The sequence below is a fragment of the Formica exsecta genome, unplaced genomic scaffold (assembly GCF_003651465.1).
Source record: "Formica exsecta isolate Colony F162 unplaced genomic scaffold, ASM365146v1 scaffold489, whole genome shotgun sequence".
NCBI lineage: Eukaryota > Metazoa > Arthropoda > Insecta > Hymenoptera > Formicidae > Formica > Formica exsecta.
Window position 1 is genome coordinate 1333603 of NW_021852127.1, and position 15098 is coordinate 1348700.

The window sequence follows — 15098 nt, forward strand, 5'->3', positions numbered from 1 at the left end:
CATTCCTGCGCGCCGCACGTCTTTCCCTCCCTCTCATCTTTCCCATGTTGCGGAGCGTCGTTTCAGATCGATTCTCGCACCGATGCCAACGGTAGGTTGTCACCTCTGGATATAAACGACGGGTGACGTCAGTATGACATCAGTGATCCATATCGTCGTAACACCGAGGCGCCTCGCTCGCGTATTACAGACGTTTTACGACGCGTCAGCATAGAGACACCTTTGATAATTCGATGCGTCGGCGACGCTCAGCAGGTAGACTAAAGAAGATACGAGGGAGAAACGGCGGGGATAGGAGGCCGAGGTAGAAAACAAAAGGAGCATGCGAAGACGGAATTGGCGGGAGGAGATAAAGGATGGAGATTGACGCGCAAACTCTGGCAACTTAAAACCCCTCAGAGCGGCATTTTATGGATGGACGGGGTCGCCCTCCTCCGACTATCCCCCCGATGTGCGTGGTAGTCCGGCCAGACAAAATGCAAATCTGCGCGCGGCCCGCTAATCTGCTCGCTGCATCCGTGAGGTCGGGACCCATTGGCGGAGACTGCCAACTCTCTCGCGCGGGCTCTAGTCTCGAGTTTTCCCGCGTACCTCGTAAATCAAAGTCGTCCGCAGAAATGATTGTGCGGCCGGCACAGGAAGAAAGTCCGGGGGATATTGTCCGTCTGGTGAACGTGTTCGTCGCACTGACGCACCCTGCCTGATTCATATTCAACGAAAGCTGAATATATACCCGGGAAGCTGCGGTAACCATCGCGGAGAGAAAAACCGGTCTAAGCGGATATTAAAAGTTTTGAAGACAATGCGTCAGAGAGTCATGTCACAAATGATTCAATAGCATTTTTATTCATTTAGTTTCATAATATTCGTCTACGAAAATGACACCAGATGCCATTTCTCCTCGCGTCAATTACTTTTACATGTTTATTATTGAATCTAATAATTAACGTAATTTGCATAATTAGCACGTGTTTATCACGTGCTGCAATCAATAGCACACATTATAGCTCAATCTCGCTTCCTTTGCTGTTCGGATCGTTTCTTATTTCTCTCGTTGACTTTTTAATCATCGCTCGATTCAGAACTCGAGCGAGGGAGAAACCCGACGCCTCTGTAGACTTCTCCCAACGATCCCCGATGCGCATACCGTATCAAATGTTGCGAGCTACGTATAATCTGTCTTTTCTATGGTACTCGCCGTGCGTTCACCCGTCGTGCGATATTCTCGCTATAGACTCAATTGTGGAGTGTGGTGATTCTTTCGGCATATAAACATTACTTACGCGTATGTACATAAGCGTGTAGTACTCGGAGGAGAAATGTAGAAAAAGACGCGAGTACGCGTCCCACATACCTCTATGAATGACGTTGCGATAACGAAAGACGCGCGTTTTTCACGATAAAGATGTATGACATTCGCATGACGCTTTGCACGTACGGTGTCTCTAAGATATCTATCAAGATGCGTCATCGCTAATAATTTCTCTTTTACAGTTTATCATTTCTAATCTAGTTTCTCATATAACTCATATAAATAGGAGTTGTATCAACAATATAAAATTTCTTCAAACATTTTTTTCACTAGTATTTACTTCAATATTTCATGCGCCCCACGTGGACGTAATCAATGAAAATTATTGAAAATGCATTATTCAAAAATTATTTTGATCTTCCCGCAAAATGATACGCTTATCCGTAACATATATGCAATGACAAGCGCATATTGCGATTTTCTATTCTCTTTATCCTTCTCTCATCACATACTTATCTCCGTACACTTTTCAACGCACGTCGTCGCTCTCGCTCTCCGCGATACGGAATCCGCGAAGCCAGCCCGAATGGCTCGTATCGGGCACCTCGCTCCCACACTCGTCCCAGCGACGATGAATACTGTGCTATATATCTCCCGATACCTCACTCGCGTCTCTTTCCGCCCGTGCAGTATGCTCTCTCCCTTACCTGCGCGCTCTCTTTCACGCTCCTTTCCTCTGTACCGTCCTCCGTTCGTCGGTCCAAAGAGGCGAAGGTGGAGGCTAATCACCACGCAATCATCGCTCCCGGTACGGCCGGGACTCCGACCCGTTCCCAGAAAGCCAGCAACCGCCTTTTGCCGCCCTGGGGCATTCACCACCGCGGTACCGGTGCTGCAAAACCAACAATCTTCGTCCTGTGTGCCGCGGAAAAAAAGAGCACCGCTCTCGCCCGTTTCCCGCCCCCTTTTCGCCAAATCACCGGAGGGCCGACCGATCGTCCGACTACTGGCATCCGGGGAATCCATCGCGGAGAATAGCCGCGATTCCACCTTGGCGGAGCCTATCGAGGGACGAGGAAAGCATGCATTAAATGCGCGGAGGCAACTACCCCATGTCGACACGACACTGCCCGGAATGCGAATGGTTGAAAAGAAGTATATTTTGGGATAATTTCACCGTATGAATGATGGACGTTTTATTCCAAAACGTGTTTTGAATCGATATTATCGTGTGTAATGAGAGTGTACAGTAAAAACAGGATGAGGCGCCTGCTCGAATAATTGCACGTGATGAAATCCTATAGAGGAATAACGTGGTTATTGCGTGCGATTTAGTGGTCCATAGGTAGATCGCGATTATAGGGATGTTATACCAGAAAATAATTCATGGCACTTCTTACAAAGCTTAGCTTTCTTTTTATGATGCGTTAATTTTACATTAATTAAAATTTATTGCCAACTATTTTATATATGCCAAGAGATTATTTAGACAATTTTACACAACTATTACTTTTTACTAAGCAAGATATCGAAGATCAGAAACACTTAAACATAACAATTGTATGTCATAATTTTTAGATTAAGTTTTGATTAATTATATTTCATTTGTGATATTTATTTCTTAAAAATATACTTATCTATTCTATCGATATGCTACGCTAAAGCAAAATTAAATCGTAGCCTGTCAAGAACAAATAATTTGGCAGAAAGATGCTTTGTAGTTGTCCACCTCCTCTCAGATACAAAATAATACACGCAGGAAATCGGTAATTGCTAAATAAGAACGTAAATTGATATAGTTGGGAGCGATGGTCGTTAGGAGTGTATATAATATTGGGTGCACCTTTAGCGTACGCCCACGCGATGTGCGTAGCCGACAATACAGGATGCTTGAAACTGCTTGGGGCGATTCCGGAAGAAAAGGCGTGAGCTTACGATAAGATACACAACCACACAACTTGCTTCCTACAGTATTTCACGCTAACGGGCTAATCGAATTGGAACTTGTTGTCTTCCGCGCACAAATTGATATCGCGTCGCATGTAAAAACGAAATGATCAAATTATTGAATTTAAATACTCTCGCTACACTAATTAAGCACTGTAAGATATTCGCAAATACTAAAATTAATTCTTGAATTAAATCCATTCACAAAAATAAAAAATAAATTATATAATTGCAATTATATATATAAACAAAGATTTTTTTTGTTTTGTCTCTCGAAAAAAAATACTAACAATAAGATACTTTGTCAAATCCTAGTTCATATAAGCTTAATATATCTTATTTTAATCATTTTTATTACTTTTCTTTATTTTCAATGATGGAAATGAGAAAATATCGCTGTGCGATGCTATCTCAAAAACTATTGTTGAAATGTCAATTATTAAGAATAGACACGTGGTACACACGCGCAAACACGTAGCGCGTGTGCGCTTTCGCCGCGCGATGATTGTGCCACGCACGTTAGTTCACGCGTGACCGACGTGCGAATTGTACGAACTATCGTATCGAATTGCCATCACGCCTCACACCTGAAAGAGCGCCCATATCGTCACTTCGAATGGATTTACACGTGATTTTCTGCGGGCACGCACGAACTATCAACGCGCGTTAATTGCCCACACAATGATCCATAAAATCTTTGTCGGTCTTTACAGCGTTACTATAGTACTAATGTTAGATTTCGCGGGTGCTGAATGCCATTGATCGAAAATTGATTCAGTACGATGCGTTTACGTGATGCTAAGTATTATACAATACAGATTTCATTCGGAGCTTAACAACACGCGTGGTTGCACATGGGAAAACAAAATATCATATTCTTTTCTTTGAGCTCCTATTCTCTTCTTTTGTGACAGATTTTAAATTAATTCTTCTCTTCTTTCAACTTCTCACTCTTTTAATAAAGCTTTTCTTGTCTTCAAAACTTTTAAGAAATTTAATTATAATAACTAAGAGAAAGATAAAAACTCTTTAATGTAATTATAATTGATGTAAGCAAAAGCAGGCAAATATACGTTTCAATCTTCTTCGGGCCATCTTCAGTACAAAAAACTTATCAATCTAACAAACTAACGCAATATATAATCAATATAAACAAAGCATGAAAAATGAAAAGAACTCAGAATAAATAATACGTATAAAAACGATAATTAAATCCTGTCCATTTATTTTGTTCGGAACATTTTTTTATTCAATATGTACTTATAGAGAGAAAGAAACAATAAAAGGGAGTTATCTACCAATGCATAGCGCTGTTATTAAAAAAAAAAATATATATCTATATATGACGAAACATGAGTCAATAAAAATAAAAAAATTAATCTATCATTATCACATATCGTTTTCTATTGTTATTAATACGCAAGTATTACAAATTGCGTGCGGAAAAATTTTTTAAAGTCATTTTGGAGTAAATTTGCAGCGTATCGAATTATGAGAAAAGTTGCGAGCTGTGACGTTTAATTGTACAATAAATCTTGATTTGCAATCTATTTCCTATTGCGGGGGCGACAATTGGTCGCTGTTAAATTGACGCGTAGGTGCGATGATAGATACCTACGTATATTCATATAGGTATGCCGAGTGTGAAAGTCGGAAGGATCTCCATTCCTCCCTTTCTCTCTCCTCTCTTCATTCACATTTGTTACTCTTACGTGCAAAATAGCGCACGACCTTTCTTGAATCGTGATCCGTTAATTTTATTAGCTTTAACGAATTATCTTACAATCGATTGAATATGTGAACTTTGATAAATAAAAATATTATACCGTAATATATATCAAGTTATATATTTATTGCAACTATTATGCCATTATTTCAATTTGCTAACAATTATTTATCTATTGACCTAACAATAATGAATTTAGTTATGCAAATGCATCTTCTGAGAATTGAATGTTTTTAAATTGAAATAAATACAATACCATGTGTGCAATATTTTTATATGAAAATATATATATACAGCGCACAAGCAGAGGAAGAGAGAAAAAAAGAGAAATATTAGGTTGATTTTAAAGTCAAAAAATAAAAAAATCTTTTTCACCAACCTGATAGTTTCAGTAATTTTAACTTTACTGTATCTTTTAACATTTCTTTGACGAAAGTTTCTATTTTCGATTACAGATTCGGCGGCATGGATAGTTACTTTCCTCTTCATCCTGAACTTGGAGTTGAACTCGGTTTCAGGTTTAGTTTGCAAGCAACCTCCCCCCGTAGAGAGAAATACTACAGAACCCTGGTTACAACCCTGTGGTACTGTGCTCACGAGTGCCGCGACGAGCCGCAATCAGTCGCAACGGCACTACCTGCACCAATCCTTGAAGAAAGTGCGACTAAAGACGCGAGTCGCGAATTACTCCCACATATGTTTCAAAAAGGAGAGGCAGGTGAGAGATCCGCAGGTGAAAGACACGAGGGAGCGCTTCGCTCGCGACCGCGATTCCGCAATTAATTGCAGCGCGGTGTCGGGGTAAAACCGCGTGGGCAGTCGCTCGAGGGGGACTCGCACGTGCTCACAATGCAACATCTCCGGCGTGCACAATCCTACTTTCCGTCGGCAATTTGCATTGGTTACGGTGTGCCACGCACATCCAGTATAATTACTTTTTCTAAAGTCCCGCGCTCTCTGTGTTTCTGACATCATTTATATTTGTTGACAAATTACTACCATCGTGTTACAAGACGCGCGAACGCATTCGATAAAAATGTGTATGTGTTGTGTGAATATTATTAAATATATTTGTAATCGTTTTAATAAACCTCATAGAAATGCATGCATTTATATAAGAGGCTTTATTTATTTATGACATGTCGTTTTAATGAGATGATAGATATTATTGTTTGGTCTATTAGAGAGCATATATGAGTTTATTTGCAGCTTGGATATAGAGCAATATATTTTGTTTATCGACTTTTATCACTTTGAAGCTTATACTAAAATATGCATTCCGAGACAGATTTATGATACCGTGATTTCTGATACGTGTAGCGAGTAGTGCTAATTGAGCAATCAAGCTAGCAGTATAAGCGAGCTAGCGACTTAGCTATACTAAGCGAGCAGTATAAATATTTAAATTTCACCATATCCTATATCGCGGGATTAATTCTAGAATCAGTAGGGATTATTTGTGTTACACACCGGATATCCATTAAATAATTTAGAAATGTTTAACAATTGTAATGTATTGAATTTATGGAATATAACGACATGATTACATTTATATGATACAGTTGCGCGAAAATATATAATCTGTGCAAAGTTATAAATTATATATTTTACGATAAAACCAAGTACAAATAAATTATGACACAATTGTAAATAATCGATAAAATGTATTCCTATATATGAGTTTATATAAATTTAAAGAAATTGATTACATTAACAGATATCCGGTGTGATGTAATTAAGAACCACGAGATTAAATATTATCTTATTTTTTTTACAGAAGATATACAAGAATACTGTACGCATGCAAAGACGGCAGTACAAATTTAATTGGTTGCCCAAGGAGCAGCTCACGTGGTATTGTAAAAAAATTTTGTGTCTGGAAAAGGAGCAGAAACCTCAACGTTTTCTTCCATATTTATACGATAATCTTCAAAGATTCGCCATTACGTTTCATGAACTTCAAAAATTTCATCTTAACTCAAGTGTCGAAATCACTGACATTATACACATTCGGGACTGGATGATGAATGTAACATTTAATCAGATTCTTCAGGTAAAGCTGTAGTATATTACTCACTCTAACAAGATTTATGTCAACACCTTCTATATTAATTGAAATTTGCATTTTCGTCGCGCGTTAAAATTTCTCGTAAATTAATTACTTAAGAAGCATAAAATATAAACTTTATTATTCCGATCATGTATATTGAGTTTTTTACAAATTTTGTAAAATATATAGTAATGTTAGGCAATATCGATCTTTTGCGAGTAGAAGTGCAAACGTGTAAAATTAACACTTTGTTTGTATCATTGCAGATGCTGTGCGAGGTTGAGACCGCTATGTATAATTTGCAAATTGATCTTCCTCCTCCTCACAATACAACGATAATAACACCTGAATTTTGGTCTAAAGAGGGCGGCGTAACTCAAATGTTGATTCAAGACTGGGGGGTGTTGAAAATATACGGCGATTTTGTGTATGATTGGACATTAGGAATGAACAACATTTTAAATGCGACGTTACCCGATACTTGCAAAATTAGATCACATGACAAAAATCCTAAAAGGCGGTGCATTCTTAAGAAAAGGCATTTAAAATTGTTGAAAATGAAAAAAAGCAGAATGTTAAAAAAGCAGAATTTGCGTCGAAATAGTTCCTCGAATCGAATATCGAGGAGAAAACTATTCAATTTGGAATAATTAAAAGAAATCTGTACAAACGAGTATATATTATGTTTCGAATTTAAGGAATCTTTGCGTTTAAAAATAAGGGAATTTTAGGCGATAGGGAACGTCTTAAAGTCTTTATTTTTATACCTAGAGCCATTTTTATATTTTTTTTTCCATTTAATATCGATAAGATCTGCTGATCGTTTAAAGACACATCGCTCTTTACAGCCTTACAGTATCGAACATATACTTATATCATACTAACATAACTTCGATATTTATTCCATCGTCGCGATCATTCATTCAGATATATAGTTTTACTCGTTTAACATTTTTCGTAAGTTCGTCAATAGAGAACCGTGCCTGATATTGTATTAAGATTAGATATCTCAACAGCCGTGAAAAACATTCATTTAATTTGATAAATATCTTTCCAGTATCTAATATCGCGGATCAGGTTTTGATTATGGTAATACAAGTTTTTTTTTATCGATAACACGGCATACTAGAGACCACAGTATTAAGAGATCTACTTTAGAACAGTATTATATACATCTAATAACATACAGAATGCCGACATGGCCGATAACATTGATAAAAATGTTTCGAAATACCCGGTGCATATTTTCAAATCGATTAGATTCATGAAATATCGATCCAATAAATTACAGCCGCGGCTGTAAGTGCATCTGAAACTCGCAATCGTATCGTGCGTATGAAAAAGCATATCAAAAGATCATTCTCAGGCACTCAGCTATCCGAAGACAACGAAAAATATGTTATGGAAATGCGTATTGGAAAGAGAGGAAAGTAAAAGAAAAAGGATAAGTTTACAGACACATTTCGCACGTTCGATCGGCCGTCTTGCGCATGATATTTATATCGATATGCTAACATAGATTATAAGGCTTACGATCAAAACGGTTTATTATACAGATACGAGGCTCCATTAAATCGACGAAATCTATGCGATATACATGCAGGTATCGATAGCATGTGAAAGGATCAACGACGAGTTTTTAGGCTGTTCATGAAATCTATTTATTCTAGCTTTACCTAGCATACTTAAGCGAATGGCGAGCTTAATATTGTTTAGCTGTGATATCCCGAGTGTACACGGACATACAGAGTTCCTACGTTTATACATAGGTGAATATACATATATATGTATATATATATATACATATATATGTATATTCACCTATGTATAAACGTAGGAACTCTGTATGTCCGTGTACACTCGGGATATCACAGCTAAACAATATTAAGCTCGCCATTCGCTTAAGTATGCTAGGTAAAGCTAGAATAAATAGATTTCATGAACAGCCTAAAAACTCGTCGTTGATCCTTTCACATGCTATCGATACCTGCATGTATATCGCATAGATTTCGTCGATTTAATGGAGCCTCGTATCTGTATAATAAACCGTTTTGATCGTAAGCCTTATAATCTATGTTAGCATATCGATATAAATATCATGCGCAAGACGGCCGATCGAACGTGCGAAATGTGTCTGTAAACTTATCCTTTTTCTTTTACTTTCCTCTCTTTCCAATACGCATTTCCATAACATATTTTTCGTTGTCTTCGGATAGCTGAGTGCCTGAGAATGATCTTTTGATATGCTTTTTCATACGCACGATACGATTGCGAGTTTCAGATGCACTTACAGCTATATATATATATATATATAAATATCGGTGTCATGTATTGATACGTACCGATATTTAGACGTAGATGAGATTCTCTCCTCTTTTCCGGTGTGTCTACCGTAGAATCTCGCCTTGTCATGCGAACATGACAATTTTATCTTTTATAATTAATTCGTTGACCGTACGCATGCGAAAAAATAAAGGATTATTAGGAATTTTAAGAAAGAATCATATGACTTGATTTTTCCTGAGCACCAGCATGTGCGTGACAAGATCCTTTACGATAGATTAAAATATATTTATATTTGTATAAATCCGATGTTTTTTATACTGAAATATATGATACTTAAATACGTTAGTATCTTAACGTTACACATAATTTTGTACTACATATGCAGACGTGCCGCGACTCAAATTACTCGTAGACGTGCACTTGTACTTTAAATATACATACATTATGCATTTTATCCAATATAGATACGTAGCATATTTATTTAGTTATATATGCATACTTATACATATAGCGTTCTGTTCTATTTATTGTACACCACGTTACCATTGCATATACTATTTATTGTCATTCTTTTACTTATGTAATCGTGTCGAATAAACCCCAATGTTTTGTATCAAATTGAAGTTTGAATGACATAGATACCTTAATAATTCATATAATAATTTAATTCAGCTATATTGTAAAATGCTCGTATTGCATGAATGTGCAAAAGCGAATATTTGACCGGAAGTATCAGGAGTATATGAAGGATCTCCGTTTCTCTTAGCATTCGATCATTATCTATACATATAATGAATAAAAAAAAAAAAAATAATGTGTATAAATAAGAATTATTATTTAATTAATTTGATAAATATGATTCTCTCTCTATCTTTTATCGCAATAAAGCGATATTTAAATAATATTTTAAGTAGTTGATTAAATAAGTAATATGTATAGTAACGCTAATTTTTTTATAACTGCCATTAAATATTTACTGCCATTTAATATTTAGACTCTATGTGTGTGTACAGCCATAAATATTACAATACTGCAATATAATTTTATTGCTGTTTTCATATAGTGACATATAATTATCCTCATTTTTATAACACGTTTATTTCAAGATATATTCAGCTGTATTTTATTTTAAGGATAATAAAACCGTAATTATAAGAATGACAATTGCATCTATTGTGAATTTCTAAGGTAACTGTTTTATCGAAAGTTTTAAAATCATATAATAATATATATATATACATATATGCTGTATTAAATTATTATTTTTCTGTAAGTAAAAGTGATCAGGTCAACATCATAGCACAGCTTCATTATCTATAGGAAGATTTCCCAGACGCATCAAATATTGTAATAGGAGTACACGAAGAGTGAATAGGTTGTAATCTCTCTTCATTGCACTTTGCGCTTGTAAAAATTAAATGTATCAACTATAATTTAATTGTGAGGCTACTGCATTAATAAATTGCTCATTATGTAGAATGCATAAAATCACCAAAATAGCGTTGTCTGCTCACACAACCTAATTTATTTACTTAAATATATATTCCAGTAATTATTATAATAAATTATAAATTTTTAACTTACAACATAATTTTAAACAATAAATTGAATATTTTTAAAAATAAATTTGGATAGCTACGTACAGAATATCTGACGAATACATTGATTAAAACAAACATATTCATATAATAATACACACTACTCTATTGTTCAAGATGAGGTATAAGAATTATGACATTCTAATTTTGTTTCAAATTTATTTTAATAAAAGATAAAAATACGAAGTATATTAAGTATACTTAAGATAATTGTTTTATTATTAATTAAAAAAGAAAATTGTACGAAGATTGCTATACCCATTGTTACGCATTAGAAAGTTCGAAAGTCGTATCGCGTATCGGGATTATAATTTGAAAATGTTTGAAAAAATTGTCTCCGTTTAAACGTAAAAAGCTCGCCTATAATTTTCGGGGTTTCACCGGCTAAACAGTAAAAAGTTGCGGACAAAACCTTTACCGCAACCCCACTGTCTCTCCGTACGAGACGTCGAACATGCGTGCGTACGTTTGATTGTTTACACAATCTTATATATAAGAAGGAAGCACGAGAGTTTGACAATCTCAGTTCACGATCTCACATCAATCGAGAACATTGTTCAGTGCTTTATCGCGCATTTTCTGCAAATCGATTGAATCGGGATCGTCGTTGATCTTCAAAGATTAACCGCAAGAAATTCGCGATAATAAATATGTTTATCAAAAAAGTTTGCTTGGTCTCAGCTATCTTCGCTCTCACTTCTGCCGCTCCAAAAAGGATATCCAGGTCGACAGTACCAATTTGGCATATGCCATGCGGCGAAGATTCCGATCTGGAAATCACTTCATCGGAGCATTTGGAGGAAGACATAAAGTCCAACTTCGAGATTCTTAGATTGCAGCATCAGCTGACAATGAATGACTACTTGAATCGAGACTATGAATACTTGTACGAGAGAGTTAGAATCGGCATACGCGATCACCAATACATACCCAACTGGGTGCCCGGCAAAAAGGACACGAATCTTGTCAGAAGATTGGCTGATGCTAATTCTCAAACGGTAAGTGCGATCACTGAAAAAATTGTTGCTTTTTTAAAGTGTACATGTTTCGAATCGCGATTTAAATTTTCCATCATTAAGAATTTTGAACAGCGATTATCATCAAGAACTCTTAGCATCAACACATAGCACGAATTGTGATTATCTATTTTATAATTAAAGAAACGTTGTAATCGCAGAATTCTCTTTGAAAATTATTGCGTAGATCATCCTTTTTAAATTGGACTTAATTTCTAGTCAACCTCTTTAAGATTTATCATTGTTGTATTTTCGGCTACACTTCTGGATGTTCTCGTCACGCGTTTCCTCGTTCAACTTTCGCAACATTATATCTCAGGTCGTTAGTTTCTTCGCGATCATTAATATTCATCGTTCGTAACCGTCGTTACCGTGTAGCAGAAATGAAAGAGCAGCCCGAGCAGAGTGCTGTATTGCGTGCAAGTAAAAGATAAATAGCGAGTGCGCGGGAAAGAGAGAGCAATGTTGCAGACCACCGTCGCGCGTTTTCAACCGGCCGGCCCGCTGACCACCCGGTTGCAATTGATTAACGCAACGTTAAATAACAAATTTTAATGAGACGGTAATTATTATAAAGTAGCAGGCAAACAGGAGCGAGCGCGGTCTTTCGTGCAGTGCGCGCGCAGCGCGATCATACATATGCACTCATGTTTGCCGGGTCGCGCGGCTGCGTAATCGCGCTTGTCTGCCTCCTCGATACGAGCACGCTGATAACGCAGACTGATATCGCGACCCGCGGGTACTCCAGATGCCGGGCGCACAGTCTCTTTTCCGCTCTCTGCCACGCCCCGATCACCGAACTGCAAAAACATTGATCCGCGCTGTTGCATTTTGTCTTTGTCGCTTGTTGCAAAAATTGCAGTTCACGGTGATCTTAGACGCTTGAATTAGACGCAATAAAGTTGATAATACAACCGGAAATTAGATTTTATCGATCGCGTCATTATTCTTTGATTAGCGATTATTTGCGGATTTTATCTTTGCATATTATCTATCTGTTTTAAAAAATAATCACTAGATAAAAAAATTTTAAATTATGTTAATCCTTGTTTCTTGCCAATGCAACAAATCTTTTTAAATAAATTACTGCATAAATTATTGTTATGTGGTAAATACTTGAATAAAAAAAAGTTACATATAAAATATAAAAGCCAGTTGCCAAATCTAAGTATTTAATTAGCCTCAACTTTCCCGAATTTTTTCTTTGAAGTTGCTAAAAATAATACTAAATCAAACTTATTTAAATGACATAATCAAATTTATAAATATTGATATAATAAAATAATTTCCAACGTAGACAGAAAGCAAAGTATTAAGAATTGATATTAACAGTTTCGTTATTATTTTATAAAACAGACAGATTTTAAGTAAACGGTTTTTGCGATACTTAAATATGTCTAAAGCAGAGCGATAAATTTGTAATAATTTTTTTGATTGCAGATTGTTAACCATTTCCCGAAATTGCACATGGATCTTCAGAAGTTTGCCGTGGCGTTCGAGGAACTGATCGAAGATGAGCCTGACTCTCATATTCAAAACGCTCTTAGAACGACTCAATCGTACTTGATGATGATGCTATGCGAAGTTGAAAGTCACATTATCGCTCTGCCGTTCTTACGACTACCGACACGCGTGGAACGAAACATCATGAGCAGTATCGAGCGAAACCCCGTTGATGACACGAGAAGACTCGTCAGGGACTGGGGCGTACTTCTTAAATACCGAGACTATCTACATGCTTGGAGGCATGTATTTAATTATTAGAGATAAGAAAAACAAGTATTAGAGAACGAGTCAGCGATCATTCTCATCCGGAGATGACGTACGAAGAGACGGCATCAAGCTATCGGAAAGTATATACGACCGATGCAAGTTGACTTAACACCTGCCGCGACTAGAGCTATAAAAGCACGTCAGTATCCGCATGACTATGCAATAAACGTTGATGCTATTGACAATAATCGTTGGTCACGTAGCGACTATTACGAAATTAGAAATTACGAATTTGCTTTAGTCATTATCATAGAAGTTTCCTAAATTATTTATTAAAGTTATTATTTATTATCATGTCTTACACTTGAATATCTAGAGTGCATAGTATTTATTTCTATAGATGTAGCGGAATATTTATTAATTATTTATTTATTCACATTGATAGTACCTTCATTAATTATAGTATAATGCAACACCAATATCATTCTTAAAGATATTCGGTTGCATTTTGTGATAATCAGTCACACGGCGACAATCATACTTTATTGTACCTTTGTGACAAATGATTACTCATAGCGATAGAATTATTTATGAAACACATTGTTTGTAGAAAAATCTCAATTTCTATATTTCACACAGTATTATATATATTTATAATTTTAGCGCAAAATGTAATTATATATACAATATTAATATCCAATATCCATCTAGCTTTCGGGAATCCAATAGTACATATTGATATAAGAGAGATGTCTCTATACTATGTTTCTCTTATAAAGAGTTTATATATCGATCATTCTTTAAAAAAAAAAATTACATTTTACATAAATATTGAAAATATTTGTTTTGAAGGAAATGTGAGACAATATAATCTGTAGATAAAATTGATATAATGCATTTATATTTTCAACAAGATCACTAATATCGCATGGTAAATACTTTGGATTTTACAAACTGCGCCAAGCGATATGTATTGAATATTGAAGTATTTCTTTCGATCAAAACTTTCCTCCTCGAAAAAATTAAGAATTGCTAATATCACCGACGAGGTACTCTTAAAAACGGCTTATCATAGGTGTTTTTGTCACAATCAAGTGAGTTCGAGATAATCAAAGAACGATGACGTTTAAACTACTGAAGCTCCCTTTTCTTTATTCCCTCAATCATTGTCTCTTTTGCTTCCTCCCATCTGATTCAAAAATATTAATACAATAAGTATAATTATGGTATCTCTCTGTGACCCTACCGGTAACTAAGTTACCGCCGGCATAGCTCTTAGGATCATTGCATAAATTGTTGAATGACAAATATCTCAATTCAAATAAAAATTCTCTAGAAATGTTTAAAAATCTAAAAAATTATGTTCTAATTTATTACCGGAATTATTGATACTGACAGCATTTACATTTAAACTTAACACACATTATGTAAAAATTTTTATAACAATTTACATATAACATAATTAATAATATAATTTACAATACAAAATATAATTTATAATACAATAAAA

At 35.7% G+C, this 15098-nt stretch overlaps 2 protein-coding genes across 2 annotated transcripts in view; both read left to right on the forward strand.

Moving 5' to 3' along the window:
• The window catches only part of LOC115241456, a 22112-nt gene extending 12849 nt beyond the window's left edge, over positions 1 to 9263 (forward strand). Inside the window, exons 2-4 of the mRNA XM_029817223.1 lie at positions 5381 to 5643; positions 6703 to 6978; positions 7242 to 9263. Coding sequence (XP_029673083.1) covers positions 5381 to 5643; positions 6703 to 6978; positions 7242 to 7625 — 923 coding nt within the window. The 3' untranslated portion in view covers positions 7626 to 9263. The remainder of the gene's footprint in view (positions 1 to 5380; positions 5644 to 6702; positions 6979 to 7241) is intronic.
• A 2246-nt stretch (positions 9264 to 11509) lies between these two features.
• Positions 11510 to 13639, forward strand: LOC115241457. The gene is made up of 2 exons (XM_029817224.1): positions 11510 to 11857; positions 13316 to 13639. Exons 1-2 carry the CDS (start codon positions 11510 to 11512, stop codon positions 13637 to 13639), a joined length of 672 nt encoding a protein of 223 aa, XP_029673084.1.
• The last annotated feature ends 1459 nt before the right edge of the window (positions 13640 to 15098 follow it).

What these genes read in the sequence shown, in the direction of transcription:
- LOC115241457 (XM_029817224.1), top strand. Translation starts at nt 11,510, where the DNA reads ATGTTTATCAAAAAAGTTTGCTTGGTCTCAGCTATCTTCGCTCTCACT. An exon ending in CTGATGCTAATTCTCAAACG is followed by an intron (nt 11,858 to 13,315) that starts GTAAGTGCGATC and finishes TTTTGATTGCAG; the next exon opens with ATTGTTAACCATTTCCCGAA.